The following is a 27,144-nucleotide window of genomic DNA, read 5'->3' on the forward strand; positions in this document are numbered from 1 at the left end:
GGAGAAGTTCTAAACACCAGACGTTCTCAGAATGCTCCAGCAACTTAGAATTAGATCGTGAGGACGGCTGAAAAAATGTTACAGTATCTGATCAATGAAGAGTGTGAACGAGGAGTGTGAACGTGAGCGTGGAGGAGCAGAGGGTCTGAGCGGGGCATGGAGGGGTGAGGGGGGGTGTTGTGATGATGAGAACAGACACGAGCCACATGAGGCCCCCTGACAATGCATGAGTCCCCTGCAGTATGTCCAGAGGTCCACACACACATGCCCGTGCACACTCTCTCTCTCTCTCTCTCTCTCTCTCTCTCTCTCTCTCTCTCTCTCTCTCTCTCTCTCTCACACACACACACACACACACACACACACACGTAATTCTGATGTTAATTTAATAAAAAGAAACAATCAAGTGGCAACAAGTTGTAACACAAAAAAGCAAAAATATACCTGAGAAACTTTTGTCCAGCATACACAGCCATCCCGCTAGGTTCCCCATTCCTAATGATTGTACCCCCTCTAGTGGTCTTATTTATTATTGCAGTAATCCATTGCGTGCAGCCAGTGGTGTGAATAACAAGACACAAGAATCACTTCTTGGTACCAAGAATTCAACCATCCAAATGAATCACCATCTCTCTAATAAATTCAATAAAAACCTAACAGTAGAATCACCATGAAGGAGGATTCACTGACGGGCTTTTTTTTTAAATTAAGGTGCACCAAACACCCCAGCAGCTATTATATACTAATATTTAGCTCATTTCTACGTGCACCTGTCACTAAGTCATGCACCACAGCCCAGTGACCTCACTTTCATTTGGCTCTTGACTGGCCAGTTGCTTAGATGGACCAGGCCTCAGCTTCAACAGCTAAACTGTACACAGGGGAAGTTTCAAACACAATTCTTTTTGGCAGCAAAAAACATCCCAAATGTGGTTAGGCACCGTTAGCGGAACCCCACTGGTTATTCTACACATGTAGTGGACACCAGAAGTCATTCCAAGTTTGTCTCAGCGACGCTCTACTGGTCCCCCTCCACCGTGAGGGTGCCTTTAAAACGATATGCCTTCCGGGGTGTTCTTTTATGGGCTGCAGTAGTTGTACCATTGACTACTGTATAATTCTCTTCAAATCAGTTTGCCCCCCCCCCCCATCACCCACACACCCCTCCATCCTCCACCTTTTTTTTAGCCCTCCCTTGACTTACCAACCAGAAAAAGGTCACATTTCTGAGAAGTGACTTCCATGCATGTTCCATGCTGTGTCGTCACTTTCAATTTCCTAAGACCTTTTATGTCACACAGCTGTCAATTCAGAAAACACACACGAGCTCCATTCTAACTTTTCATGCTGACTCCTGTTAAATACAATATATTTATCTGTTGTAGGCCGTTGTTTCAACTCAAACGCCGAAGTACATCCTGCCAAATATGAGCTCAAGGTCGGATTTACAACCTCTACGCAGGACGACAGGTCTCCTTCGTTCCGTGTCGTCCTGCGTTACGACAACACCAACAACCCTTCAGGACCCCCAGCGAGCTCTCGACAAACCGGTGTCTCATCCTGTTCCAGGACCCTGTTTAGATGCTATACGGGATGTTTAACTCGGAGCACAAAATTAATGGAGCATGAAATGTAGGCCTGAAGTGCAGCAGGCTCCTAACCTGCAGGTGACATTGCCCTCACGATGCTCTTATTGTGACCTAAGTGAGATGTATTATAACCACATTTGACTGGTGACAATTAATGACCTTTGCCGATCCAGCAGCCATCTATTTCAATTACACCAAACTGGAGAAGCTTTGGTGTGAAAGCAAGATGGGATCCCGCAACCGCGTGTGTGTACTTCTACCGTACTTCTACTGAACTGGTTCACTTCCTAATCTCTTGATCACGCATTGTATACACTTTTAAAAATGTTTTAATGATTATTATGCTGTCTTTTATCGTGTTTGTGAAGTCTTCTGAGTAAATCCTCCGTCTTTCACTGAAGTGATGAGGTTTTTCTTTTTTATGCAAAGTGCTGAAATAAAGCATCTTGCACCAACGCTGCACCGTGTCACCGCATTACTTTTTCTCCGAATGTAACAGCATGGCTTTTTTAGTTTAGAGTCTTCATGTTTTGTTTTGTTTTATCTCTCTACAAGCTTAGCGGTAGACAGATATATGTAGATGTGACATCCGACAAACTGTTGGTGATTCATCTACACATCACAGGATTGTGGCAGTTGTTTGTTTTTTTTTGGTTTTTTTTTAACAAGTTCTCGCCGTACCTCTCTATCTTCCATCAGCTCCACATCAGGCCTGCCAGCCGTCACCCTGGCTACAGAGAAACTGAGAAACCTCAGAAGCAGGAACATAACGTAAACCTCATATCACCTAATCTAACCTTTAGAAGAGGAAAAACAACACGCTGCACTCATTGCAAGCACAAGTGCAATAAACACTCGTCGTTTTACATTCCAGTACTTTTGTTAAGCAGATAATACGTCCACTGCATTTAACCATATGTCCATTTAACTTCCATACAGCATGAACATGAAAGTCGGTTATGTTTGTGAGTGAGTCATTTGTGCTTATTAGCAAAATACATACAAGAACAGCATTTGAAAACAGCCTGGACACATGCACAAATGAATGTTATGTAAAGGAATTCTTGACATGTGCATGTGAAATGGACCAGCGTAACAGGTATGACGGAGACAAGTGGAGCCGAATGCAGACACCTGCAGATGCAGGCAGGAGTTACAGGAGAACCCGGAACAAAAGCGGCAGACCAAGAGGCCGGTTCTCAGAGAGGGAAACTGTTTTCTAAACAGAATTAACTTTACAGAGGCAGAGATAAATTGAAAAGAACAGAGAATCAGAGAGAGCCTTGCATGAGAAGCTGAACTAAACCACAAACTCAACTAATAATCACATGATATGAAAGAGGAAGGAGAAAGAAACCACCAGGAGCTCATTGGTTTAGGAAGGAAGAAGGTGGGACCGCTGAGGACTGATTACCTGACAAGACACAGGTAACCACACACACAAAAAAAACAAAACCAGGAGGAACGCCCACACAGACGAAGCGAACTAAGGCTGGAAGGAAGTTTTTTCACAATAAAACAGGAACTTACAACAGGGTTTGCTGAAACCGCAAGAAACCAAATAATAATAATATACAGAAACACAAAACTCTACCAAAAGTCCAGATTTGATAATCCATAAGTGCCATTCAAAAGTCCAAATGGAGCTGTGAATAACTAAAAGTTGACTCTGAAAGTGCTGCAAAACACAAAATCTGAATTTTGAAGTTTAACACCCCAGAGACGCGGTCAAATCCGCTGATCTGAACATTCCTTTGAATTAAATGTTAAACGTTAATGCAATGATGAGGGGGGAAACAAGATAATTCATGCATCCACCCGTGAGTCTGATCTCTGCCAAAATGTGTTCTCACTTTTGCAAAACACTAGAAAAAAAAACTCCTTGAAAAGGTAAAAATATAAAATGAATATACAAAATGGAAATCTCCTGGAAGCTAGAATGAAGAAATGAAACAATTCTATAGAGATAATGATGGAGACTTCTGACTTAAAAGTTAATAAAAGTCAAAAAGTTGTGAAATAAAAGAAAGTTTAACAAAGAACAAAAAAAACAACATTAAGAAGCATGTTTTTTTTTAAACCTTTCCAGCATTTTCATTATATTATTGCCATTTCAATAATAGACAGCTAAAATACTATATGTTATTGAAATGGAGGGGATTCTAAACTTCATTTATGCACAACTGTCAATGGAACACTCTAAAATATGCCTAACTTCGACAGGTTCTTGTATGTTACTCCTCAAAACATGATATGATGTTGAAAACAAAAAGAGGTGGGATTTGAACCCTTCATATTTTCACTTCAACATTTCAGGAGTATTTAAGGTGTAGCAACTCAGTCTACCAGCCGAACCAGCAGACCCAGGAGCGCAGACGGGCATACAACCTTTACCTCCGATTGTAAGTTTATCAGAATTATCTTCGTAGAGAAGCTGTCGATCACTCTTGCCTGTAATGTCTCATCATTTCCACTGTGATCTCTTCCCCGTGACGACAGGTGTAATGGCTGTTCATAACATCACCCTCCCATCAGCTGAAAGCTCTCCAAACCAGAGCAGCTGCGACGTGTTTGTCTACCAGAAAGCTGCAGTGGTCCTCTTCCCTATTTTCTATTCTGTTGTTTTTATCATCAGTGTGTGCGGCAACAGCCTGGTTCTCTTTGTGATTTGCCAGAGAAAGCAGAAGTTCAACTCCACCTCTGTCTACCTGGTCAACCTTGCGTTATCAGATAGCCTGTTTACACTGGCGCTGCCGGGCAGGATCACCTACTACATCCTCCAGTATGACTGGCCCTTCGGTGACCTACTCTGCAGGCTGACCGCGCTGCTGTTCTTTGCAAATACCTACGCAGGTATATTTGTGCATCTTTTGCCAGTATCATCTTTGACCGTGTTACATGTATTATAATGTATGGCAAATATATAAGGTGGTGCACGGTGGTGCAGTGGTCAGCACTGTCGCCCCACAGCAAGACGCTTCCGGGATCGAGCCCCGGCTCGAGCATGGGGTCTTTCTGTGTGGAGTCTGCATGTTCTCCCTGTGCCTGCATGGGTTCTCTCCCAGTACTCCGGTACTCTGCCTTCCAAAGACATCAAGAGGAGACTAGGTTAATTGATACTTGAAATGGACCGTAGGTGTGACTTTGAGTGTGAATGGTTGTCTGTCTAAATGTGACCTGTCCAGGGTGAACCCTGCCTCACGCCCAAAGGCTGCTGGGATAGGCTTCAGCCCCCCCGGGACCCTTAACAGGATAAGTGGTACAAAATGGATGGATGGATGGATGGATGGATGGCAAATAAATAACAATTTTTCAATGGCATATAAGCAGCTGTATCAGAATTGGACCAGGAGTGTTAAATACCTTCGGCATTCATTATATCTGCCTGTTATCTGTGAATATTATTGATTTGTGTGTTTCCTTCATCCCAAATTCATTGCATTTCCACCAGGTATAGGCTTCATGACCTGCATCAGTCTGGACCGATATCTAGCCATGGTGCATCCGCACCGGCTGCAGTGTTTGCGGAGTGTGAAGGTGGTCCGCAGGGTCTGCTGTCTGGTTTGGGCTTTAATATCATTGCAGACTGCTCCTCTGCTGTTCCGCAGCATGCTGCGGAAGCATCAGGAGAGGCGAACCTGCATGGAGTACTTTGACTTTGATGACTCCCGCTTCACGCCTTATCTCCTGCTTGTAGCCTGTGTTGTCTCCTTCTGCTGTCCGCTTATCATCATCCTGGGCTGCTATGCCAAGATCAACCTAAAGCTTCGAGAAGCAGCCAAGCAGAACACAGTGACAGGTCGCTCAAGGAGGAACCATAAGGCCAACACCATTATCCTCCTCGTCCTCCTCACCTTTATCGTATGCTTCAGCCCTTATCACCTCAACGTTATGCAGTTTATGTCCAGAAAGATACACCACAAGCCAAACTGTGAAGAACTCAGGGGCTTTAAAGTCTCCTTGCAGGTTGGAATTGTGTTGATTTCTTTGATTTAAAACATTTTCCATCCATTGGTCTCATCAAAATCCTCCTCCCCCCCCCCACAGATTACAGTGTCGCTCATGAATTTCAACTGCTGCGTGGATCCAGTCATCTACTTCTTTGCCATTAAAACTTACAAAAACCGAGTGATGAGCCTTTTTAGGGACTATCTGTTTACTTCCACCGCCTCCTCCAAAGCTACAACTGACAACAGCAGCAGCAACACCTGAGAGAAACCGCAGCAGAGGTTACACAAGATAAGACTGCAGCCGCTGCCACAGAGCAGAGTTAAAAATAACGACAAGCCAGGTTACACAACAGGTAGTTCAACGATGTTTGTGGGATTTTAAGGTGATACTTCACCAGAAAAGTGTATTTTGATTTTCAAGTACTTACAAATAGGTGTGTTGCGCCCATAAAGACACCCCCCCCCCCCCGAATCAATTCTTTGTGACTCCAGAATGCAGAAAGAGCCAGCCAATTATATTTAGCTTGAGCAAATAGCTACTGATGGCTAACAACAGCCACGGCACTAAAACCACAAGAGTTTTTGTTTGTTGTGGAATCAACATGTTGGTGGAACATTGAGTTTGTGGCTGGATAAAGACGACGTGGATTATTCTGGATGATGCACCAGGGAGTTTGTAAATTGACGTTTTTGAGCAGTTTTGTTCTTGTTGAAGTTGTTGTTAGCCGTCAGATGACATTAGCCTCAAGCGACATGTAGTTCAGCTCACCGTTCATGCTTTTTGGAATCACAAGAGCAGGAGGGACAAAGTGTCTTTGTGATCACAAGGCATCTATTTGTTGTACTTTTTTAAGGAACAGAGTAAAGTCCATTGTAATGGTTTTTGGGGTTAACATTTACTTCAACCTTTGTATATAAAGAAGCTAAACTAATTTCTCCTTTTTTCATTATTTCTTTCCATGGTATTAAAGTTTCGGTGGTTATCATACGCACTCATTTTCACATCCTTTTTTTTTTTGTGTGGAGAAACAAACATGCACAAGTCATGTGGTAAAAATTGTAATTTAGCAAAGTGTAAATAAGGGATGTTATCACGCCATTGCTGACAAATCTGTAAAATGCATTCCTCTTGTCTACTTAGCAGGTATTTTATATTATGAATGAACTTTGGTAGATTGAGCGCTCGAGTGTCTTCTCTCAAGCCCTCTTCTGAATTCTGCGTTGGAGTACAAAGATGAACGCACCACTTCCTCACCCACCTTTCCTGCTCCCCCTCACAGCCTCATTCCTGCCTGCCACCAGATCTGTGAGTGCGGTTGGCGCGTTACACATTTCAACACGTGCTGCTTTGTTCGTGTGCACAGTTTGTACCCTGTGATTTTTGCATTGTAATTTTAGATGTATTAAACTGGTTTCAATGATTTCTGCTGTGTTTAAGTATTGATTGGTGTATTGATCGATTAGCTGTATTCTCCCAGAGGGAAACGGATTTGTCACACAAAGGAAAAATACACAGCGTCAACCTGCGCAGAGTTAATATGAGAGACTGATGCAGGTGTGAATGCAAAGACATAATATAAGACTGAAATATATACGATACCTTTCCAGACTTTCCAAATAATTGTGGTGCGAAGTGATTGCTATGTCTGAACCTTGGCTAAATAACTGGATTAAACCGTCTGATTATCCTCAATTATTACTGACTCATTGTTCCCTCAGGTTCAATCTGACCAAGTTTTCGTGTAAGGCACTTTGTTTATTTGTTGAATACATAAATAACCCCTTGATAATGAAACCTATCAGTGAGTTGACCTGTCCTCTAGCGCCACCATCAGGCCAAACTTTTAAATTAGAGTTAATTTATCTTGAAAAGTTTTCATACAAATCTTCCTAAATTTACTGGCAATATTAATGACCACAAGCGTATGAACCCTATCGGGCTGGTGATGATATGACCTTTCCTGTAGCGCCACCATCAGGTCAAATTTTTAGTTTTAGAGTTAGTGCATCTTGAAAATCCATCCATCCATCCATTTACTTCCACTTATTCCTGTTAAGGGTCGCGGGGCTGGAGCCCATTCCAGCAGCTACGGGCGAGAGGCAGGGTTCACCCTGGACAGGTCGCCAGTCCATCACAGGGCCAACACATAGAGACAGACAACCATTCACACTCACAGTCACACCTACGGTCAATTTAGAGTATCAATCAGCCTCATCCTCTCTTGATGTCTTTGGACTGTGGGAGGAAGCCGGAGTACCAGAGAGAACCCACACAGGAACAGGGAGAACATGGAGACTCACACAGAAAGATCCTGTGCCCGAGCCGGGACTTGAACCTGGAACCTTCTTGCTGTGAAGTGACAGTGCTGACCACTGCACCACCGTGCCACCTCCATCTTGAAAATCTTTCATCCAAATCTTTTCTAATTTGGGGTGCACATTCATGACTCTCCCAGAATGAGCCAAATTGATTGACGTTGCCCCCCCCTTCTCTCATAATCATATTTATTTACTCATTTTTTTATCTCCTGTTTATTTGTGGGTAGTCACTTTAAAGCCTCATTCACTCCTGCTCTTTTGTTATCCAGGCTTGGGACTAGCAGTGACAAAAGTTAAAGAGTTTTTGTTTTTTATGATTTGTTGTTGTTTTTTTAGTGTGCGTGCCTGTGTGTATGTGTGTGTGTGTGTTGGGGGGGGGGTGATTACATTTTTGAAAGGTCACCCATTTATGAAACATCAGCTAGATATTCAGAACATGAAACAGTTCTTCATGCCCACAGTCAAGCTTTTTTTTTGGTCTGCACTGCTGTAAACAGGATGGGCAGAGAGTGTGGTCTGCTGTAGCAGGTGTGGGTACAGTAGGTCACTCTTACACACATGAACACACACACACACACACACACACACCTTCGTGCTCATGTTAGGGAAAGTACTCATGAGAATATTGTTTCCCCCTTTCCCATGTTTCAGTAGCACCAAAAATGGAAAATGATGGTGCCTCCACTCACTTCAACAAGGTAGATGTGCTAAGAGTGTGTCCCACCACACACACACACACACAGTCAGGCATGGTGAAGACATAAAGTCTCATTTGAGCTCTTCATATAACCGTCAATTGAAAATATTGTACTTGAGGAGATCATTTTACAGGGGAGGCGTGTGTAGTTGGAAAGACTCGGATCTGATCAACTTGCAAGCCCTCCACCGTGGTAGCGGTGCACCGATGGTAACCCCTGCACCACCGTGCCGCCTAAATATTATCCTTACGGACAAAATACCAACAATATCTTATAGAAAATTTCCTCAGCATACAAATATTAAGTTTTTCGACTGCTAACAGCTACATTCAGTGTTTTCAAGGTAACTGCTGATTGCTCTTTTATTTATGTTCGTACATCAAGTTAAACCTTTTGTAAATTCATGTGGATTCTCATTACAATTTGTTTCATCTGTTGTTATGTCTTAACTGCTAATCTTGTTATCTGTTTATTATCTGTTTTTACTGTGCATTGAATGTAAAGGGATTCTGGGTAACCACCGATGTATCAGTCTTTATTTTTTGTGTACGCCACATTTATTTGTAGAAGAAGAAGTGAGACTTTGCTGCCATCCTGTGACCTACTGACGTTACAGCACACACTTTGTACTGTGAACAGGAATCAGACCTTTGACCATACGGATCCTCTTCACCTAAATGTCTGAGCTGAACCCGAAAGCTGCAGTACTTCTCATCTGCCAGAAGAGAGCACTGTTGATCTGAAATGAGCAGCTGATGAAAGACAACAAATAAACTGTGAGAAAAATGAGGGGTTCTTTTCTTTGTTGTTTTTAAGATTTTAGAAAGTCCAAAACACTTTTCTTATTGTAGTTGTATCATTTATTATTAAATGATTCAGCCATGATATGTAATCACACGTGTGAAGAGATGATTGAGAACCAAGCAGGAGTGGAATTATGGCATTTGTATAATTAAAATGTAACCTTCGCCGTCATTAAAACTGCTGTTTATCATATAGCGAGGAAACTATTGTGACATTCATATGATTTTCTGTTGATACTGATTCTGTACTGCAACATGTTTCAAGACATCTGAAGCAATGTGGTTAAATTATAACTTCCCCGAAAAGTGTTTGCCTGTCAAGTTCTTAAGAACAGGTGGATTGAGACGACATTTCTTTATAAGTAAGCAAAATTTACTTGGAAAAAAAAAAAGAGCCACCGCTCAGATGCAATCTACTCAAAGCAGTACTGTACAAAAATATTATTTCCATTTCACGAGTATACTTTTTAAATAAGATTTTGATTTAATGCCATTTTTTTAACCCTAAGTATTATTATTATGGGCTGGTTTTTGTTTAGAGTTGACAAAATAGTCATATATACTGTCAGAAATGACATCATAATTCGATTATGCTGAGTTGCGAGGCGGGGTGGTGCAGTGGTTCACGCTGTCACCTCACAGCAAGAGGGTTCCGGGTTTGAGCCCCGGCTCCAGCACGGGATCTTCCTGTGTGGAGTCTGCATGTTCTCTCTGTGCCTGTGTGGGTTCTCTCTGGTACTCCAGCTTCCAGCTGTGAGTGTGAGCGGTTGTCTGTCTCTATGTGTTGGACCTGTGATGGACTGGTGACCCGTCCAGGGTGAACCCCGCCTCTCGCACGACTGTGTGTCCGAAACATTATCATGTTCCAGTCCATTACAAACATTCTATATGCTGTGGTCAAAATTTCGGTCAAAACCTGCTGAAGAAAAGGGAAACATGAATATGTGAAAACGGATTCGTCTGATGACTGTTACAAAGTCGTCATGTTCAAGATTTTATTTTTCCTTTAGGTTACAATGTTTCTCTGAACTTGTGTGAATGCCATCAGCCAGCGCTCTGATCAAAGTTTTATTCAAAGTGTTCCTTTCTCTTAAAAAATAGAATAAAAACTTAATCGGGTCTTCGCCCCAGAGTACCTCCGGGCTCAGGCCCTAAGAAAAAGAGCAGTCACAAAATTTCCTGATCGACCATTGCAAACTCATCAACCACGTGCTGCATCAGAGCCAACAACTGGTGTGCTGCCAAACTATTCACACCTCATTCATGACTGCGGAGTTCACGCAGCCTCGCTCGGTTCCTGCAGCGCTCTGTCAGTGGTGTGAACATCGAGTCCGTTGATTGAAGGGTGCTCATACGTCTCACGTGTCAACTGAGGAGCAACATTTACAGTAGAGTGGCTATGAAGCCCTCTCCCAAAGCAGAGTACGACCGGTGTTTCAACAGATTCTGCGCAGCTCAAGAGGATTTCCTTTGTGAAATTTCTCTTTTACAACTTCCTTAATTACCAACGAGATGCACGACACTAATAAGTATTAAGATGTGTTGAGAAATCTGCAGTTATTTGCTTTTCTTCAGCCACAACAGTTCTATAATTTGAGATGCCAGTGTCAGGGATCGTTAGTGACCATTGTTGTCTATTATTAGAGTTGGCAGAGCACCGTGGCTGTTGTCTGTCAGCGACAGGAGTGTCCCGACTGTCTGATGCTCGGTGAGTCAGACCCACAGGGCACGACCACGAGGAAGTCAAACTGCTTCCTCTGCCTCACCGCCGGACTTGTTTTGACCAAATGAAGGCTGAAGCCAACGACAAGCTGATTAGGATGCTCACATTCAGAACTGGACAACTAAATAATGCTGTAGCCACACGCTAAAATGTTGATGAATTATTTCTGATGGACAGAAGCAGAAGAGGAAGTTTCATTGTTTCTTGCAAGTTTGTTTTTAATTCTGGAGAAATCATTTGATTGAAAAAGAAAAGGCGCAGGTGTTCATTCGTGCCTTTTCCCTCAGTGCATATCCTGTCGCTGACTATGTGGGTGACAATGTGTGGCTGAGAAGAAACCTTAACTCAGGTGGGTAGGGTCGGGAGTGATTCAAACCACAGCTGAATTCATTGTACACAATGTTTAAAAAGTGTTAATCACCAGAGGAAAGCTTGTAACTCTCATCCAAATAAAGAATAACAACCTCTTAGTTTTCACACCACTTGGCATGTTGTTATTGTTTGAGTCAATGTGTCATCAACCACTACAACGGAAATGACTCGGGGTATCTACATAATCAGTGCTGAAGATCTTTTAGAGGAAGAAACGACCTGAAGAAAACAGAAAATGTGCTACAACAGAAAGTGGAGTTAATACCTCCACCATGAAGGAGAGAAGCTCTGCCACCTGGGAGGAGCTTGGAGTAAAACCGCTGCTCCTCCGCCTCAGATGAGGTGGTTCGGGCATCTGGGCAGGATGCCCCCCACACGCCGCCCCGAGGAGGTGTTCAGGGCACCTCCAAATGGCAGGAGGCTCGGGGAAGACCCAGGACATTGGCCAGACTGTGTCTCTCCCTCCCAGCTGACGTGGGAATGCCTTGGGATCCCCTGCGAAGTACTGGACGAAGTAGCCTGGGAGAGGGAAGCATGGGTCTCTCTGCATAGGCTGTAGAAAATGGATGGATGAATGGACCTCCACCATGGAGATGTAACCATATATCAATATAAATATAAATGCAAAAAAACAACAACAAAAAAGGCAAAACAAAGCCAAACCCAAATGAACAACTAAGAACGGGATCCTCCTTTCTTCAAACTAACGCTCTCAACATTTCTTGTAAAAACTGGCTTGTTGGACTTTTGCAAAATGATGCTGACGGACAAACAAACAGCTCATGAAACCTCTTTGTGGAAGTCACAAGGGTCTTTCTGGACTAAAACGGGGGAACCCCTTTATACTGTGATTCATTTGGAGAATCTAATGAACTGAGCTGAAAATGTTTTGGTAGTTCCCAGGGCACCACAGTGATGTAAAAAAAAATATTGTATTTGTAAGAACGAAAAATAGACCATAAATATAAGCAAACGTCGATTTATTGAGTAACTTCCTCCCAAGAGTACGCATGTGAAACTTGAAGTCCTCTTTCTGATTATGTCCCACGTGTAATCCTGAACCATTTTCCTCTCACACACTTACATCACAATAGCATGATCATTGCTGGCGAGTGTTTCAAAAGAATGTGCTGAAATATTGAGCAAAAGAGTCAAAGAGACATCAGCAGAAACACAGAGAGAGAGAGAGAGCGAGAGAGAGAGAGAGCGCGCGCGGGGATAAGCTAGTACAGGATATTTTGTCACCATGGTTACTGGTGTAAGATCAGCAGATGTTGACTTCTGTGACATGCCACTCTCACTCAGGACAGTGTGACAACAGCGCTGGCAGCTATTTTGACGGTGTCATGTCTGCATCGCCCATGTGATAAAGGAGGGAAAGAGAACTTCTAAAAAACAACAAGTTTGAGGTGAGTTCACTTTTCTTCAGTTGAATTATTTGGATTGTTTCGACTTTTAGTCGACAGGAGCATCTCAATCTGTTGTTTAGTAGTATTTTTGTGCAGGGTCGGGTATGTACCACCTGCAAGCATCTGGAATCTAATAGTCGAAAGCAGTTTTTGGTACTCTTACAGATGGTTCCCTCATGAAAATCTATCAAATTAGATTTGTGACCAAAAAAAAAGCCGTCCATTTTTTGAAATGATTGAAAATACACAATCATAAGCGTGGGCATGTGACCTAAGAAATGCATTTTATTTAATTGTTCGGTTGTCGTTATATAATATAGAGACAGGAATGAATCAAAAATAATGTTGCCGCTTTTTTACTCTGAACCTTCACATGTGTTAATGCGCTTGAGCAGGGAGGTTCAACAAGAGTAATTTTAGTTCCAAAAAATATGACTTTCCAACCATTCAAACACATGAACACCCTGGGGAAGCCAACTTCCTCATATACAAGGCCGCCTCTCAACACCGCGTTTTTGTGTAGTGTGAGAGTGAGTGAGCCACAGCTGCATTCAGATTCACAGTAACTCCTATTGTTCACAGACTTCCTTCATATCACTTTTAACTACAAATAGTACACATTTGACTCACAGGAAGTATATTTTTTTCACACCGAGTGGGTTAATATGCCGTGATCCAACATACAGACGGAAATTCATATGCGTTCGTCCAAAAGTCCTAAATTTACATATCTGTGTCAAAACTCTGACTTATGCAAAGTGTTTTGTGAGGGAACTTAGGCAAAGGTGAAGAGAATTTGCATGCTGCTTGACTTTAGCAAGGACAACCACATGATGGCGCCAGGCCCAACAAAAACAACTACGTCAGGCAGTTCATTATGGATACCCTTAGTGGCGTGCTAGATACATACGTATGTGAATATCTGTATGATATTAAAATAATCCACATGAAAGACGTGTAATCCTGCAAGAACTCCTACTTTCTGAGCGCTAATGGTGTTGAAAGCATCAATTTTTTTTAAACAAAGTCCGACAACAAAGCGCACAAGAACAAGAACCTTATTTTGCAAGTACAGGCTGTGTGGAAAGCATTTGTGACATACATTTTAATACCTTATACTTCCTCTTGAAAGCAAGTCCTGAATTTTAAAACCAGCCAGTGCCTTCAGTTTCTTGTCTTTTTTCTTAAGTAAACACCTTTTTCCTCCTTTCTGAATGCCTTTTTTAAAATCACTTAGTCCCGATTGAAAAAAAACTCAAACCAAAAATGTTCTTTTCAATTTTTTGCAGCTACTGCTTCCTAAAATATCTCAATGGCTTCCACCGCTGCGCCTGTGCCCTCCGCCCTCCCCTCCACCAGCAATGCCTCTACCTGTGACACCTTATATGACCACAGAGACTACGCCAGGGTCCTAATGCCTACCTTCTACTGCGTTGTCTTCCTCGTGGGGCTTTTTGGAAACGGCCTCGCATTTCATGTCATTCGTCCCAATTTGAAGAAGATGAACTCCACCACCTTGTACTCCCTCAACCTGGTCATTTCCGACATCCTCTTCACCCTCTCTCTTCCTGTGAGGATCACCTACTACGCCTTGGGTTTCCACTGGCCTCTGGGCGAGGCGCTCTGTAAGATCTCAGGCTTGATCTTCTACATCAACACCTACGCGGGGGTCAATTTCATGACCTGCCTCAGCGTGGATCGTTTCATCGCCGTTGTCCTGCCGCTGCGCTTTGCTCGGCTCCGGAAGGTTAGCAACGTGCGCTACATTTGTGGTGGGGTGTGGCTGCTAGTGCTAGCACAGACCCTTCCCCTCATTGGCATGCCCATGACCAACCAGGAGCGAGATGGCACCATCACCTGTATGGAATACCCCAACTTTGACAAAATTGACAATATTGCCATCATACTAATTGGAGCGGTCTTCATTGGTTACATCACTCCCATGGTCACCATTCTAGTGTGTTACTCCATCCTGTGCTCAAAACTCCACGCCACAGCCAAGACCAACCAGTTCACTGAAAAGTCGGGCCGGAGCCGTAGGGTCATCGGCGTGATCTTCTGCGTATCCCTCGTGTTTGTTGTCTGCTACAGCCCCTATCACATCGACCTCCTGCAGTACATGATCCGCAAGCTGCTGTCAAACCCGGACTGCGCTGACCTCACCACCTTTCAGATTTCGCTGCACATCACGGTGTGTCTGATGAATCTCAACGCCTGCTTGGATCCCTTCATCTACTTCTTCGCCTGCAAGGGTTACAAGAGGAAACTCAGGCAGCTGCTGAGGCTGCAGGTCAGCATATCCTTCTCCAGTGCTGTGAGAACTTCCCCTGAAGGTTCCTCCAGGGATGCTGTTGAAGGCAACAAGATCCAACTCAACAGTTCCATTATGGGCAGTGAGAGACTGACAGAGAGGAAGTTACAGCAGAGTGAGTAAACAAGAGAACTCAGAAGAGACGCACAAGACGGGAGAATGTTCTCTGCCTCGGTGAGCCTTTGTTTATCAGAAGTCAAACTGAAACAATATTGTTTTGAACACTGAAGTGGCACAACTTCTCTGCAGCGACTCAGCATTCGGGTTTTAGCTGTGCTGGACCAGGATGTTTATCAGAGGACAACAGAATGGCTGAACAGGATGAATGTGAATGATTTCCTCAGAGGAGCAAAGACTCTCCTCTCCTTCTTCTACAACAAACATGTAGAGAATAAAAACGAGAGACGTAATTGGACATCTGTGAGTCAACATAAAGCCAAACTCTTTAAATATCTTTAAAAGCAACGACACCAGTGACCTCACATTTGACCCCAACCTGATGTTGTTATTTTAATAAACTCAGAAGTAGATATCATATTGCAATATATCAGGAATTTTGCCTCATTTTTCATCTGCAATATTTGCTGTATTTGTAGCCTGATTTCTAATTGAAGTTGCTGGTGAAGCACTCTTCGGACAGTAATGGCAGGTGCGATTGATGATGTCACGTAATTTTAGTTGCGGTTGTTTTCCAAATAATATTTATGTGCAAATTCATCTAAGACAACTGTGGCATGTAAAAATCAAGTTTAATTCTTCAGAATGATGTCGATATATTTAATAGTTTTGGTTACAGGAGAATTGCAGGTGGATTTTGATTTATTTCTTAATCACACACTCTAGATATGATCGGCAGCTACGATACCACAGGCCTCATGGGCAGCAGCTGTTGTTGAATGTGTAATTGAATAGTTTAGTGATTAAATATTCAGAACACGACACACTGAGCGAGGCATGAAGCTAACGCTGCTGAATGAAAAAGAGGGAGGGACTTCAACTGTTGCAGAAAACACCACCAAATATGACCTGAAATGAAGAAACTACTCTCAAACGTGCAAGGGCGGGGTGATTATGTCAGAGTATAATATCTGCTAATCTTGATTTTTCCTTATATTTTCACTTTCTCTGGAAAATTCACATGTGATCTCTGTGTGTATGTATCAGGAAAAGTGCATCATTTCGTAAAACATTTTTTGAAATGGAGCTGGACAACAAAATCTTGTCATGTGATTGTTTGTTGTCAAAAAATTAAACATTGCAGTTTGAAAATGCTGATCGCTCTAAGATGGGGACATCCATCCTCTTTCAATTCTATAAGTAATGTGATCTTCCCAAAATATCAGGAGAAAACAGCATCTCTACCCAACTTGGCTCCAAATGCGTCTCTATGCTGATGACACAGTATTTCATTTACTACTGAAAATTTTAAGTTGATGCATTACAGGATGCAAACTTTCATATCAAATACTGCAAACATTCCTTTCATGTTAGGGGCGGCATGGCTCAGAGGTAGTGTGGCCATCTAGTAACAGAAGAGTCGCTGGTTTGATCCTCACTTCCTCCGGTGACCGTGTCCAAGTATCCTTGAGCAAGATACTGAACCCCTAATTGCTCCTGACGGTCCTGTAATGGATCTGCGACCTGTCCAGCGTGAACCCCGCCTCTCACCCAATGTCAGCTGGGGTAGGCTCCAACCCCCAACCCCACCCCCAACACAGTCCCTTAACAAATAACCAGTATAGAAAAGGGATGGATGTGTGACTGTTGTTAAATCTCCTGTGTTGTGAAATATGGACCGACGCTCTCTTCAAGCTTAGACTGGACTTTATTGCCTGTATTCAGCATAAAAATGCGCTGGTCAGTCAACACAGCTCTATGGAAAAGTTAGCAAAAATTAGCTTAGCTGAGGAGCTAAGGAAGCCAACTCCAAACACTGACAGAATTCAAACAACTTGACACATTAAAGTGAGGGCAATGCATTCGCCACCTTCTTACGTGTTGTCAGACTTAGTATTATGATAGCTGTGTCTTTAAATTACATTATTTTAGCGGTGTTTAATGTCACGCCGTGCTTCATGTAACCTACCATGGCAGCAATCTCTCATACTGGCACTGTGCTGATGTCACAGTCAGTATTTATATGCTGAGAGACCCGCCAACCAGTGAAGATTCACTGAATAAACTAAAACAGGATTGGCTGTGGTTGTAGCAAGTAGAATCAACCTCAAAACTCCGTTACAGATGCATGGATCATGTTATCTCAAGTTAAGGCAAAAGCCAGAAATACATCACACATTTATGATATGGTTTTAGAGGTGGAGCGGTTCAGCAAGACTACGGCTTGGCTTTCATTGCGGGTTCTGGGACACAGTTTCAGTTTCACTTCATTTTAACGTGTGTTACAGAGGGGAAAAATATGTCCAGCATGACCTGAAATGAATCAATGTCATGAATATTGTGGTTACTGAATTTTACTATCGTTTAAGGTCACTGTCACGCGAGTGCCTGTACTCTGTACTGTCTCAGCAAAGGTGGAGTTAATGAGTCACCCATGCAGCCCAGTTCATACACACAAACTAATATAAACTACGTTTCCTTGAGAAACCAAATAATTACGGTTCAAACACCTATTGAGCCTTGGGTTGTGCATTGAACTCACACTTTGCTGCAAATGCAAAACATCAAAGATGGAAAAAAAATCTTCTCAAGTATTTCTCATGCATCAACATGTTCATACGCCCAGCAATCCTCAACAACATATGGAGAACAAACCGCTGAGCGAGAGAAGGAAGAGGAGAAAAGTTCAACTCTGTAATTCTATTATGCTAAAAGGTCAGAACCACCAATGCAGCATGCCAGTAAAAACCACAGAGCAAAACATCTCCTCAGTGAGAAGATCTACACCCACATATGTACTTCCTGCTGAATGAATTAATACAGGTGATTGTGGTGTATTTAAAAATGAGGGAACATCATAATTATATCATCATTCATAATAATATTAAATACGATAAGCAAAGGAATCAAAGAGCCTTTTTATCCCCTTGATGTGATGCACACCATTAGCCTGAAACAGATTCATGTGACTCATTCCAAATGTAGAAACTACGCTCATACACACTCACATTATTTATTTTGTGGAGAAAAACAAAACGTAACTTTCATTTAAGACCCACTGTCTGGATAAACATGAACATCAAGTCCTTTTTTTTCCCCGCCAGCCAGAAATGCAGTAAAAGTTTTCTATTCCACTTCTATTCTTTGGTGAAATACCAAACTTAATGTCTTAGGGTTTAGAGTCTGCTGGGAGGGTAAGATTTCTTAGAAAAAAACATTTTTGAGAAATTATGATAAACTTATTCTTTGTTTTTCAAATGTGTTTTGATGATTTTATAAAGTGTTCAATTATTTATCAGTCAAGAGCATCTGTATCAGCACAAACATCTCTAACAAAGAAGAATCAATGATATAGAATTCATACTCCCCAGCTCTGATCCATACCATCAGAAATACTTGATGGTCATTTGGGGAATGGAATACTCTTAAATGAGATATTATTTATGAAATTAAGCAAAATACAAATGCTTATTTTAGGCCTTTATGCATCCTGACCTCCTCCTAAACTTTATTCAATGCTGATGGTCTTAAGTAACTCCCTGTTTTCTGTTGACAGATTGCTTTGAGGATTACAGGACAGTTATTATCGGTGGTTTTACATGCATGGATAACTGAAACCTGGATGACTGACAAGCATTAAGGTTGCATTTTCTCTGATTTCATCAGTTATATATGTAAATGATGACCGTAATTCATAGGAAATGTAATTGTAAAGGTAGACTCTGTATCATGGTTCACTGCAGCTTGTAAACACATTCGTTTAAATTGGGCCCATCCTCCCAGACTCACCAGTCACCAGAAGCATCCGCACCCAACCCCTTGCAAAATGACACACACTCACCAGCGGGAAGCAATAGCTAAATTTAAGCTAGCACGGGTTAACTGTTGACTAAAACAAGCTAAATACCAGTTAGCACAAGCTGAACTTCAGCTGGGACAAGTTAAACCCTGGCTAGGACAAGCTAAACTGCAGATGAGACAAGTTAAACCCTGGCTAGGACAAGCTAAACTGCAGATGAGACAAGTTAAACCCTGGCTAGGACAAGCTAAACCGCAGCTGAGACAAGTTAAACCCTGGCTAGGACAAGCTAAACTTCAGCTGGGACAAGTTAAACCCTGGCTAGGACAAGCTAAACTGCAGATGAGACAAGTTAAACCCTGGCTAGGACAAGCTAAACTGCAGCTGAGACAAGTTAAACCCTGGCTAGGACAAGCTAAACTCCAGCTAGGACAAGCTAAACCTCAACTAGGTAAAGTTAAACCCTGGTTAGAACAAGCTAAACCCTGGCTAGGTCAAGTTAAACCACGGCTAGGACAAGCTAACCGCCAGCTAGGACCAGCTAAACACTACATGGACAAGCAAAGTGCTGCCTAACACAAGCAAACTGTCACTTCTTGTCACCTACCTGCTCAGCAGAAAACAGGAAAACTCCACTTTGCACTTCACCCCCAGTGCCTCCCTCAGTTCTGTCATTTCCTCACTCTAGTCTGTGTTTTATCCACGCCCAACCTCACCTGCATGCTGTTATAGGTGGGAAGGGGGGGGGGGGGTGCACAACTACTTCCTGCCCAGAAACATCCTGACACCCCCCCCCCCCCAAAAAAATTGCAGCTCTGCATTCACAGTCACCACCACCACAGCGCATGATCATTGAGCCACATTCATTTTGTAATTAAATAAAGTTATGAGGCCTACAAGCATGATAAGTGTCATCGAAAACAGTTTGCAAGCTGATCCTGATTGAGAGTTAGCGTAGCTACTCAAGGGTGATCTGGGAAAACAAAGCCTTCAGTGCACAATCAGTAAGAACAACCAGGTAGGAAACAGCTTGAGTGAGCGGTGAAAGGGAAATCAAAAATGTAGATCCAAAAAATACTTACCTTTCCACATATTGCAGAATTTTAATGACAAAGGGAGCAAGTGCCATTTTTTTCAGGATTTGAAATTTAGGAATACTGCAATTTTTCATGTTCATTATAAGGATTTTTTTTTAATACATGAATGACGTTTACAGTGGGGGCTGCATGGTGGTGCAGTGGTCAGCACTGTGGCCTCACAGCAAGAAGGTTCCGGGTTCGAGTCCCGGCTCGGGCACGTGATCTTTCTGTGTGGAGTCTGCATGTTCTCCCTGTTCCTGTGTGGGTTCTCTCTGGTACTCCGGCTTCCTCCCACAGTCCAAAGACATCAAGAGAGGACGAGGCTGATTGATACTCTAAATTGACCGTAGGTGTGACTGTGAGTGTGAATGGTTGTTCGTCTCTCTATGTTGGCCCTGCGATGGACTGGTGACCTGTCCAGGGTGAACCCCGCCTCTCGCCCGTTGACGCTGGGATAGGCTCCAGCCCCCCGCGACCCTTAATGTGTAGGAATAAGCGGAAGATGACGATGGATGGATGACGTTTACATTTGTGTTGAGGGGACTTTTCTGGCTTCTCTTGGTTTATTTTTGTTTCAGACTTTGTATCACAAGATTCTGCAATTAAATAATAATATCTTCGTACACTTAATCAATAAAAGAAATACAATAATTACAAATGAATTATCCAGAAACAAACAAAAAAACCCAACAACATCGGGGGACACATGCAGCTGCATCACTAAAAATATGTAGTGATTACTGTTGACCGCTAGAGGGCAGTGTCATCCAGGGTGAAGCACTGATGGGTACATTTGCTGTACAATGAATTGCGGATCATAAATATTAACAGTCAGATCAAAATTTCCTATTGTGAAAATGTTGTTATACATCTTTCAGTGTAAAAATGAAGACTGAATGAATTTCTCGACAGTTAAAAGAGGCACAGGTATGTTGTCTCTGTTGCCTCAGACGTGATATATCGACACTTATACATCGCAATACAGGTGAAATGATTTGTTATGGAGTGGAGGACTTACTGAACCAACCACATGACACATATCAAAGGGAGAAAACATCACACAGACTGTTGTCATAACAACATATTGCCATGAACACAAAGTACCATCTGTTGTGAGATTTTAAAGACACATCGAAAGGACACGCCGATAGATGATGATTTCCCGGAAAGAATTAGAAGAATGACTTCCATATAAACACTGCAGGAATAAACATCATGAAAAGACGTTGGCCATCACAGCAAACCAGCTAGCATTATCAAAAACAAAAAAACAAAAAAAAAAACTCTGACACAATGCTAAAAAAAAAAAGATGAAATGAAAGAAGACTTTGGAAAATATGATTATTCTCATATGATCAAAAATGATGCTGGAAAGTTCCAGTTCGTAGTTTAGGGGATGAAGTTTTGATTGCACAATGCTCTTTGAGCCAAACGTCCTAATTCATAGTTGTTACTAGTTCACACACACACACACACACACACACACACACACACACACACACACACACACACACACACACATTAATCATACACATTAATCTGTATTCAATCCGGCTCCAGGCTGACCTTGAGTGTTTCACCTGAGCTATGCGCCCTGCATCCATTAAGTCGGTGTGGTGTAAAACCATTTCACAGCATCAGCGTGAAGTGTCTATTACCACCATCTTATTTCCTGTTTATATGGCAACTGCCTCAACATCCTGTTTTTAATTACTTCTCTCCAGCAGCAGATGCTTCTCACAGCAACCTGCTGTGGATTACTCCCCTGAGAACTAATGTGCTGTGACAGACCCCACTTTTCCAATCAATAACTCGCCCTAAATCTGCCATCTCTCTGCCTGCCAAACTCACTCCCACTTCTAATGGCACATCATTTTCTTTAAGGGGGTGTAATTGCAGACTGTGGAAAGCTGTAGCCCTTTTGTGTTTCCAACTACGTAGATACTTAAAAGTACAGAAACTACAGCAAGACAGGAAGTGATGGGGGCTTTACACGGTGTTCAGTGTGTGTATCACATATGACAAAGCATTCACTTCCCTCTTTTGGCTGATAGAGGCGATAAAACCTGCTATTGGCAGTAGCTTGTCGAGATTTTTTGCGGAAAATTCAATGGTAAGTTCAGTCTTTTCTTTTTTTTTAAAAATGGCAAGGATACCAAAATATTTTTGACCTTTAAGTTGAAGAAAAAGGTCGTCTTGGCAGGACTGTTTCATAGTTACTGTGTGTGTGTGTGTGTGTGTGTGTGTGTGTGTGTGTGTGTGTGTGTGTGTGTGTGTGTGTGTGTGTGTGTGTGTGTGTGTGTGTTGGGACAAACTGGTTTAACACTCCTGATCTGATTCTGTATCTTTAAAGTAATTTAGAAAATCAATATTTGCAACTGATAATCAATCAGAACTCTCAACACACACATGACAGACAGACAGACAGAAGGTTCCAGTGTGGTGCAGCGAACTGAAATGTGAAACTAAGATGTCACATGATTTCTGATGAAGTCCCAACATCACAAGTAAAGAGAAAAATTTCACTCCCCCATTTTGACCCGGTCCACAGACGGTTTTCTGCTGTTCTGTCCTAAGTTCGACACGTACAGTGTGCTTTGAATACTTGTTTCCTTGGTTTATGTTTATATGCACGGGATGAAGCCCGTTAGTCACTTCCTGTCTCCTAAAAATAGCCCCGGTTTTAAAATCAACAAACAGGTTCAACAAACTGTTAAATTTGCACAGAATAAAAAGCAGCTTTTCGTTGTCTCAGCAGCAGTAGAAAATGTTTCTTTTTTATCTCGTATGGAGGATAGTTGACAACATTTTTTAGAACATCTGACACAGTTTTACAGTTGCAATGAAAAAAGTTTCGTCATTGTTTCTGTGTTGTTTCCTCTTTTGTCCCTTTACATTTCAGACTCAATGGACTAAGAGATTATTTCCACATGATGTCTAAAAGTAAGTAAGAAATCATTTGAAACTTCATGCTTTAAAATGCAAACGTGCAATCTAAGAACACAGCTTTCTGCATGTTTAGCGGTGATGGTGTCAGTTTTGATTTTATGGTTTTATATGCGATTCGTTCTTTCAATTTCATTCTTAAATCATAAAAAAACTACAGTTGTACTCGAAGGCAGCCTTCGCCAAATCCGGAGTAAAAGAAAATGCAAAACTCTGCAATGTTGAACGAATGTCCTAAAATGTAATGGTCTATGCTACAGCCCCCCAGCACGTTTTGGTGAAAGCCTTGTAGTTTTTGAATAATAGTTGTGATACTTCTTATTTTTAGCAGCCTTACAAATTTGGCAAAATGTAAGATTTCGTCTGAATTGTTGCTGTTTATGTCTGTAGGAATAGAGAAGGTGCACAGCAGGAGATTTCCCGAAGAACAGGACTTATAGAAACTCTGCTGTTTCAGTATGAAGCAGGACCTAAGCTCCTCCAACATGTCCGTGGGACTTGGAGCTTCTAGGCGAGGGCGGGAGCTGGCGGAGTACCACATGGCAGGCCTGATCTTTTACAGCTTCGTCTTCATCATCGGAGTCCTCGTCAACTTCACGGCTTTATGGGTGTTTGCGCTCACCACCAAGAAGAGGAACTCCGTCACCGTCTACATGATAAACGTGGCCATGGTAGACCTCACCTTCATCGTGCTGCTCCCCTTCAGAATGGTCTACCACCACCAGGACTACTGGCCCTTTGGAGATCTCTTCTGCCGCATCAGCGCAGCCCTCACTGTCTTCTACCCGTGCATCGCCCTGTGGCTCTTTGCTCTCATCAGTGCCGACCGCTTCATGGCCATAGTCCAGCCGAAGCATGGCAAGGAGCTGAGGAATGTCCCCAAGGCAGTTGTGGCATGTGTTGGAGTGTGGCTCATGACCCTGGGTAGCACCATCCCACTGCTCTTCTCTGAAGACGACCCCGATCGCACCTCTAACTTCACCACCTGCATCAAAATGCAAGATATCATCTACCTGAACCGTGACAACCCGGTCAACTTTGTACGGCTCGTCTTCTTCTTCCTGGTGCCCGTATGTGTCATGATCGGCTGCTACATTGTCATTGTAGATAACCTGATCCATGGCCGCACCTCCAAACTCAAACCTAAAGTCAAGCAGAAATCCATCCGGATCATCATCACACTCATCGTCCAAGTCTTAGTGTGTTTTGTGCCTTTCCACGCGTGTTTGGTTCTTCATTTGATCGGGAAAGACAGAGAAGTGGCATTTAGCACCTGGGCAGTCTTCACCACCTTCCTGATGAACCTGAGCACAGTCTTGGACATCATCCTGTACTACATCGTCTCCAAGCAGTTCCAGGACAGGGTGATCAGCGTAATCCTGTACAGGAACTACCTGAGGAGTGTGAGGCGGAAGGGCAGGCACACGCACACCGGCAGCATCCGATCAATGAGCAACCTGACAAGCGCGATGATATGAAACTTCCATCTACGCTTTGGTACAATGCAACACAGAATGCCTACACTGTTCATTATCAAACGCATATTCCAAAAAAAAAAAAAAATTGCAATTAATTTCCAAGATGTAATTTACACTCACAGTATGGGAGTGCTGCTGTTTGTGGCAAAAACATCTGTGTTGAGAGCTGATTGAGTCACCCAGGAGACTTGAGATGTTTTCTGCACATCTTTGCTCTGGCAGACACAAGAATCTGTAACTCAGGTGTAGCATATGCAGGTGAAAATACAGCTCATAATCATTAAAACATAGCCCGCAGTTCTTTTTGCTTTTCTTTGTGACTATGAATAAACATCTCATTACTTCAACCAAGAACTATAAAGGAAATGACAAGGCCGGCTGCACACCTCGGCTCTGTAGCGCCTCGTGATTTTATGAGGAGGTGAAAATAAAACTATAGGCGCTACCACGACGTCATATATGACACACAAGTGGTTATCAAACTTTTTTCCCGACGAACTTATGGGCGAGTAAATAATCAAAGTGTGTGACCCCCTGTGGGGCCCTGACCTGCAGGTTGAGAACCAGTGCAAAAGGGGAAATGTTTTGGCTGGAATTACATCACCCTGTCATATCAGTGGGGTCAGTTGAAGCCAGACTGCTAGAACAGACACTCCTGCTGTGGCTCCAGTGACCAGGTGATGGCAGCATGGCACAACTTGATCTAATCTCCCCTCCGCCACAGCAAGAGGAACCGCTGCTCCTTCAGTTCTCAAGTGTAAAGTGCAAGTTTTGTTTTTTTTGTCCTTTTACAGAAGCGAATACTTTCACTTTTTTCCCCCCACCCGCAAAATATCCTCCACCTTCCCACAGTGAAGTTACGGCTCCCTCCACGGTGGAGGTGAATTGTATTGATCAGATGTTAAATGATTCAGTCACTGGGAGTGCATTTACAGTAACATCCTCCAGAGATGTCAGCCAGGCTTTTCCACGAGATTTAAAGCAACCTTACGAGGGAAAATCTGTTTCGACTTCCATAAGCGTCACCTGCTATTTATCCTCAATTTATTCCTTAAATGAAGTGATGAGTCAGAGGCTGTGTGACACTTTAATTGTAACTGTTTAATATGAACAGAGGGTGGTGGGTGTGTGTGTGAGTGGGGGGGGGGGGGGGGGGGGGCACATGTTTGAATGTGACAGTTATAATAGATACCCTGCACAAACATCAGCCAAGCTAAAAAATCGATTTGGTGTTGCCAGTGTTAAAATAATTGAGTTAGTGTGTCTGTCACACCTACACAGTCTTAACTGGATTAGACAGAGACTCAGTGTGGCTGAGTAAGTCATACAATTAGACAGTAGAGGCTCTGTGGCGGAGCCACATGGACCATAACCATAATGTCACTTCCTGATTATCAAATGGAAAATCAATTACAAAATGTGTTAAACTGGGCTTTTCATTAAAAGACTCAGGGTCATTAATTTGTATTTTTTTTATTTTTTTGTATGTATATTCTTGTTTGGTTTTTGATGTTTTTATGCCTTTTTTGCTCAAATTATAAAAACTAAAAAAAAAAAAAAAAAAAAGTAAGCAGATCACAATAAGCAAAAAAAAGAAGTCATGACATCTGTAGCAGTGAGAAACTGAATCAAATTTGCATCGACCAAAAAGACGCGGTCTGATGGGACCTGCCCTTTTAATATGAACTCTTTTGTCCTCATACTTATTTCGGTCTTCTATCTTTATCTTAAACCACTTTTGATTTCCGTACTAAAAATTAAAGGAGGATAACCCTATGTACTTATGTATATACACCAAGTCCAAACACAATTTATGTATGAACAAATGTTTATACCTCAGGTTTCCATTTGCTGTGTGTATATCACTCACTTTCACTTCCATAAATTGACTTCTCTGACTGATCGCCATCTTTCTTTAATTTTATTCTTTTTACAAGCTGCTGCATGTCACATGGCCCCAAATTAAACAGAGCAGGGGAATGAGTTAGAAGTCGTGGTTAAAAATTAATAATCTTGTGGCAACAAATCAATCAAATTGCGGGAGCAAGTTCTATCTTATTACCACAAATTAATAAGAGCATGGGAACAGCTTATCTTTCTATCTTTTGCCCACATATTATTGAAATTGTGGAAACAAATGAACATTTCTTGATCATAAATTAATCAAATTATGAAAACAAGTTACAACTCGGGGTCAAAAGAAATGATCCAAAGCAGGGACGAACGGTTAAATCTTGTGGCCAGAACTAAATTCATTTGCAGGAACAAGTTAAACCTCACGGCCAAATATTTTTCAAATTGTGGGAACGACTTATGTCTGGTGTCCAGCGTGGGAACAACTTCCACGCCACAGCCTCCATTCCTTTGACCCGGTCAGGACAGGTCAAGACGTAGCCACACTGGAATGACATGACCTAGATTTACACCGCATTTAATAAGAGGGGGAAAATGCACATGGAATTCTGGGAACTGCAGTTCATCACATGATGATAGTTTTATTGGCTGCTGGACTACATGTGGATTTATAACTGAGAGGTCAACTGAGAGGCCA

At 42.4% G+C, this 27,144-nt stretch overlaps 4 protein-coding genes across 6 annotated transcripts in view; 3 read left to right on the top strand and 1 right to left on the bottom strand.

The window, feature by feature from the left end:
• clybl (citrate lyase beta like) overlaps nucleotides 1-19,808 on the bottom strand; it is a 93,443-nt gene extending 73,635 nt beyond the window's left edge. For both annotated transcript variants that reach the window (XR_015118724.1, XM_086220258.1), the window contains exon 1: nucleotides 19,698-19,808. Coding sequence is in view for 1 of the 2 variants with exons in the window: in XM_086220258.1 (XP_086076384.1) it covers nucleotides 19,698-19,765 (68 nt within the window). In the remaining variant the exon portion in view is untranslated. The remainder of the gene's footprint in view (nucleotides 1-19,697) is intronic.
• Nucleotides 3,956-6,793, top strand: LOC147252117 (G protein-coupled receptor 183). Its single transcript, XM_086221224.1, has 4 exons — nucleotides 3,956-3,991; nucleotides 4,089-4,442; nucleotides 5,041-5,555; nucleotides 5,637-6,793. The coding sequence occupies exons 2-4, from the start codon at nucleotides 4,094-4,096 to the stop codon at nucleotides 5,799-5,801; spliced, it is 1,029 nt and encodes a 342-aa protein (XP_086077350.1). The 5' UTR covers nucleotides 3,956-3,991; nucleotides 4,089-4,093; the 3' UTR covers nucleotides 5,802-6,793.
• Nucleotides 12,586-18,420, top strand: gpr183a (G protein-coupled receptor 183a). Its single transcript, XM_086221225.1, has 2 exons — nucleotides 12,586-12,863; nucleotides 14,153-18,420. The coding sequence occupies exon 2, from the start codon at nucleotides 14,176-14,178 to the stop codon at nucleotides 15,295-15,297; it is 1,122 nt and encodes a 373-aa protein (XP_086077351.1). The 5' UTR covers nucleotides 12,586-12,863; nucleotides 14,153-14,175; the 3' UTR covers nucleotides 15,298-18,420.
• Nucleotides 19,809-22,082: 2,274 nt separating the features above from the next.
• gpr18 (G protein-coupled receptor 18) lies at nucleotides 22,083-25,684 on the top strand. 2 transcript variants are annotated; one of them, XM_086221227.1, is made up of 3 exons: nucleotides 22,083-22,282; nucleotides 23,072-23,112; nucleotides 23,573-25,684. In XM_086221227.1, the coding sequence occupies exon 3, from the start codon at nucleotides 23,574-23,576 to the stop codon at nucleotides 24,591-24,593; it is 1,020 nt and encodes a 339-aa protein (XP_086077353.1). In that variant the 5' UTR covers nucleotides 22,083-22,282; nucleotides 23,072-23,112; nucleotide 23,573; the 3' UTR covers nucleotides 24,594-25,684. The 2 variants fall into 2 exon arrangements, with proteins under 2 accessions (XP_086077353.1, XP_086077352.1); XM_086221226.1 differs by having other exon boundaries at nucleotides 22,085-22,282; nucleotides 23,506-25,684.
• The last annotated feature ends 1,460 nt before the right edge of the window (nucleotides 25,685-27,144 follow it).

This window comes from Aulostomus chinensis, chromosome 12 (assembly GCF_037954235.1).
Source record: "Aulostomus chinensis isolate RoL2024-O1b breed Wild chromosome 12, RoL_Achi_v1.0, whole genome shotgun sequence".
NCBI classification, from domain to species: domain Eukaryota; kingdom Metazoa; phylum Chordata; class Actinopteri; order Syngnathiformes; family Aulostomidae; genus Aulostomus; species Aulostomus chinensis.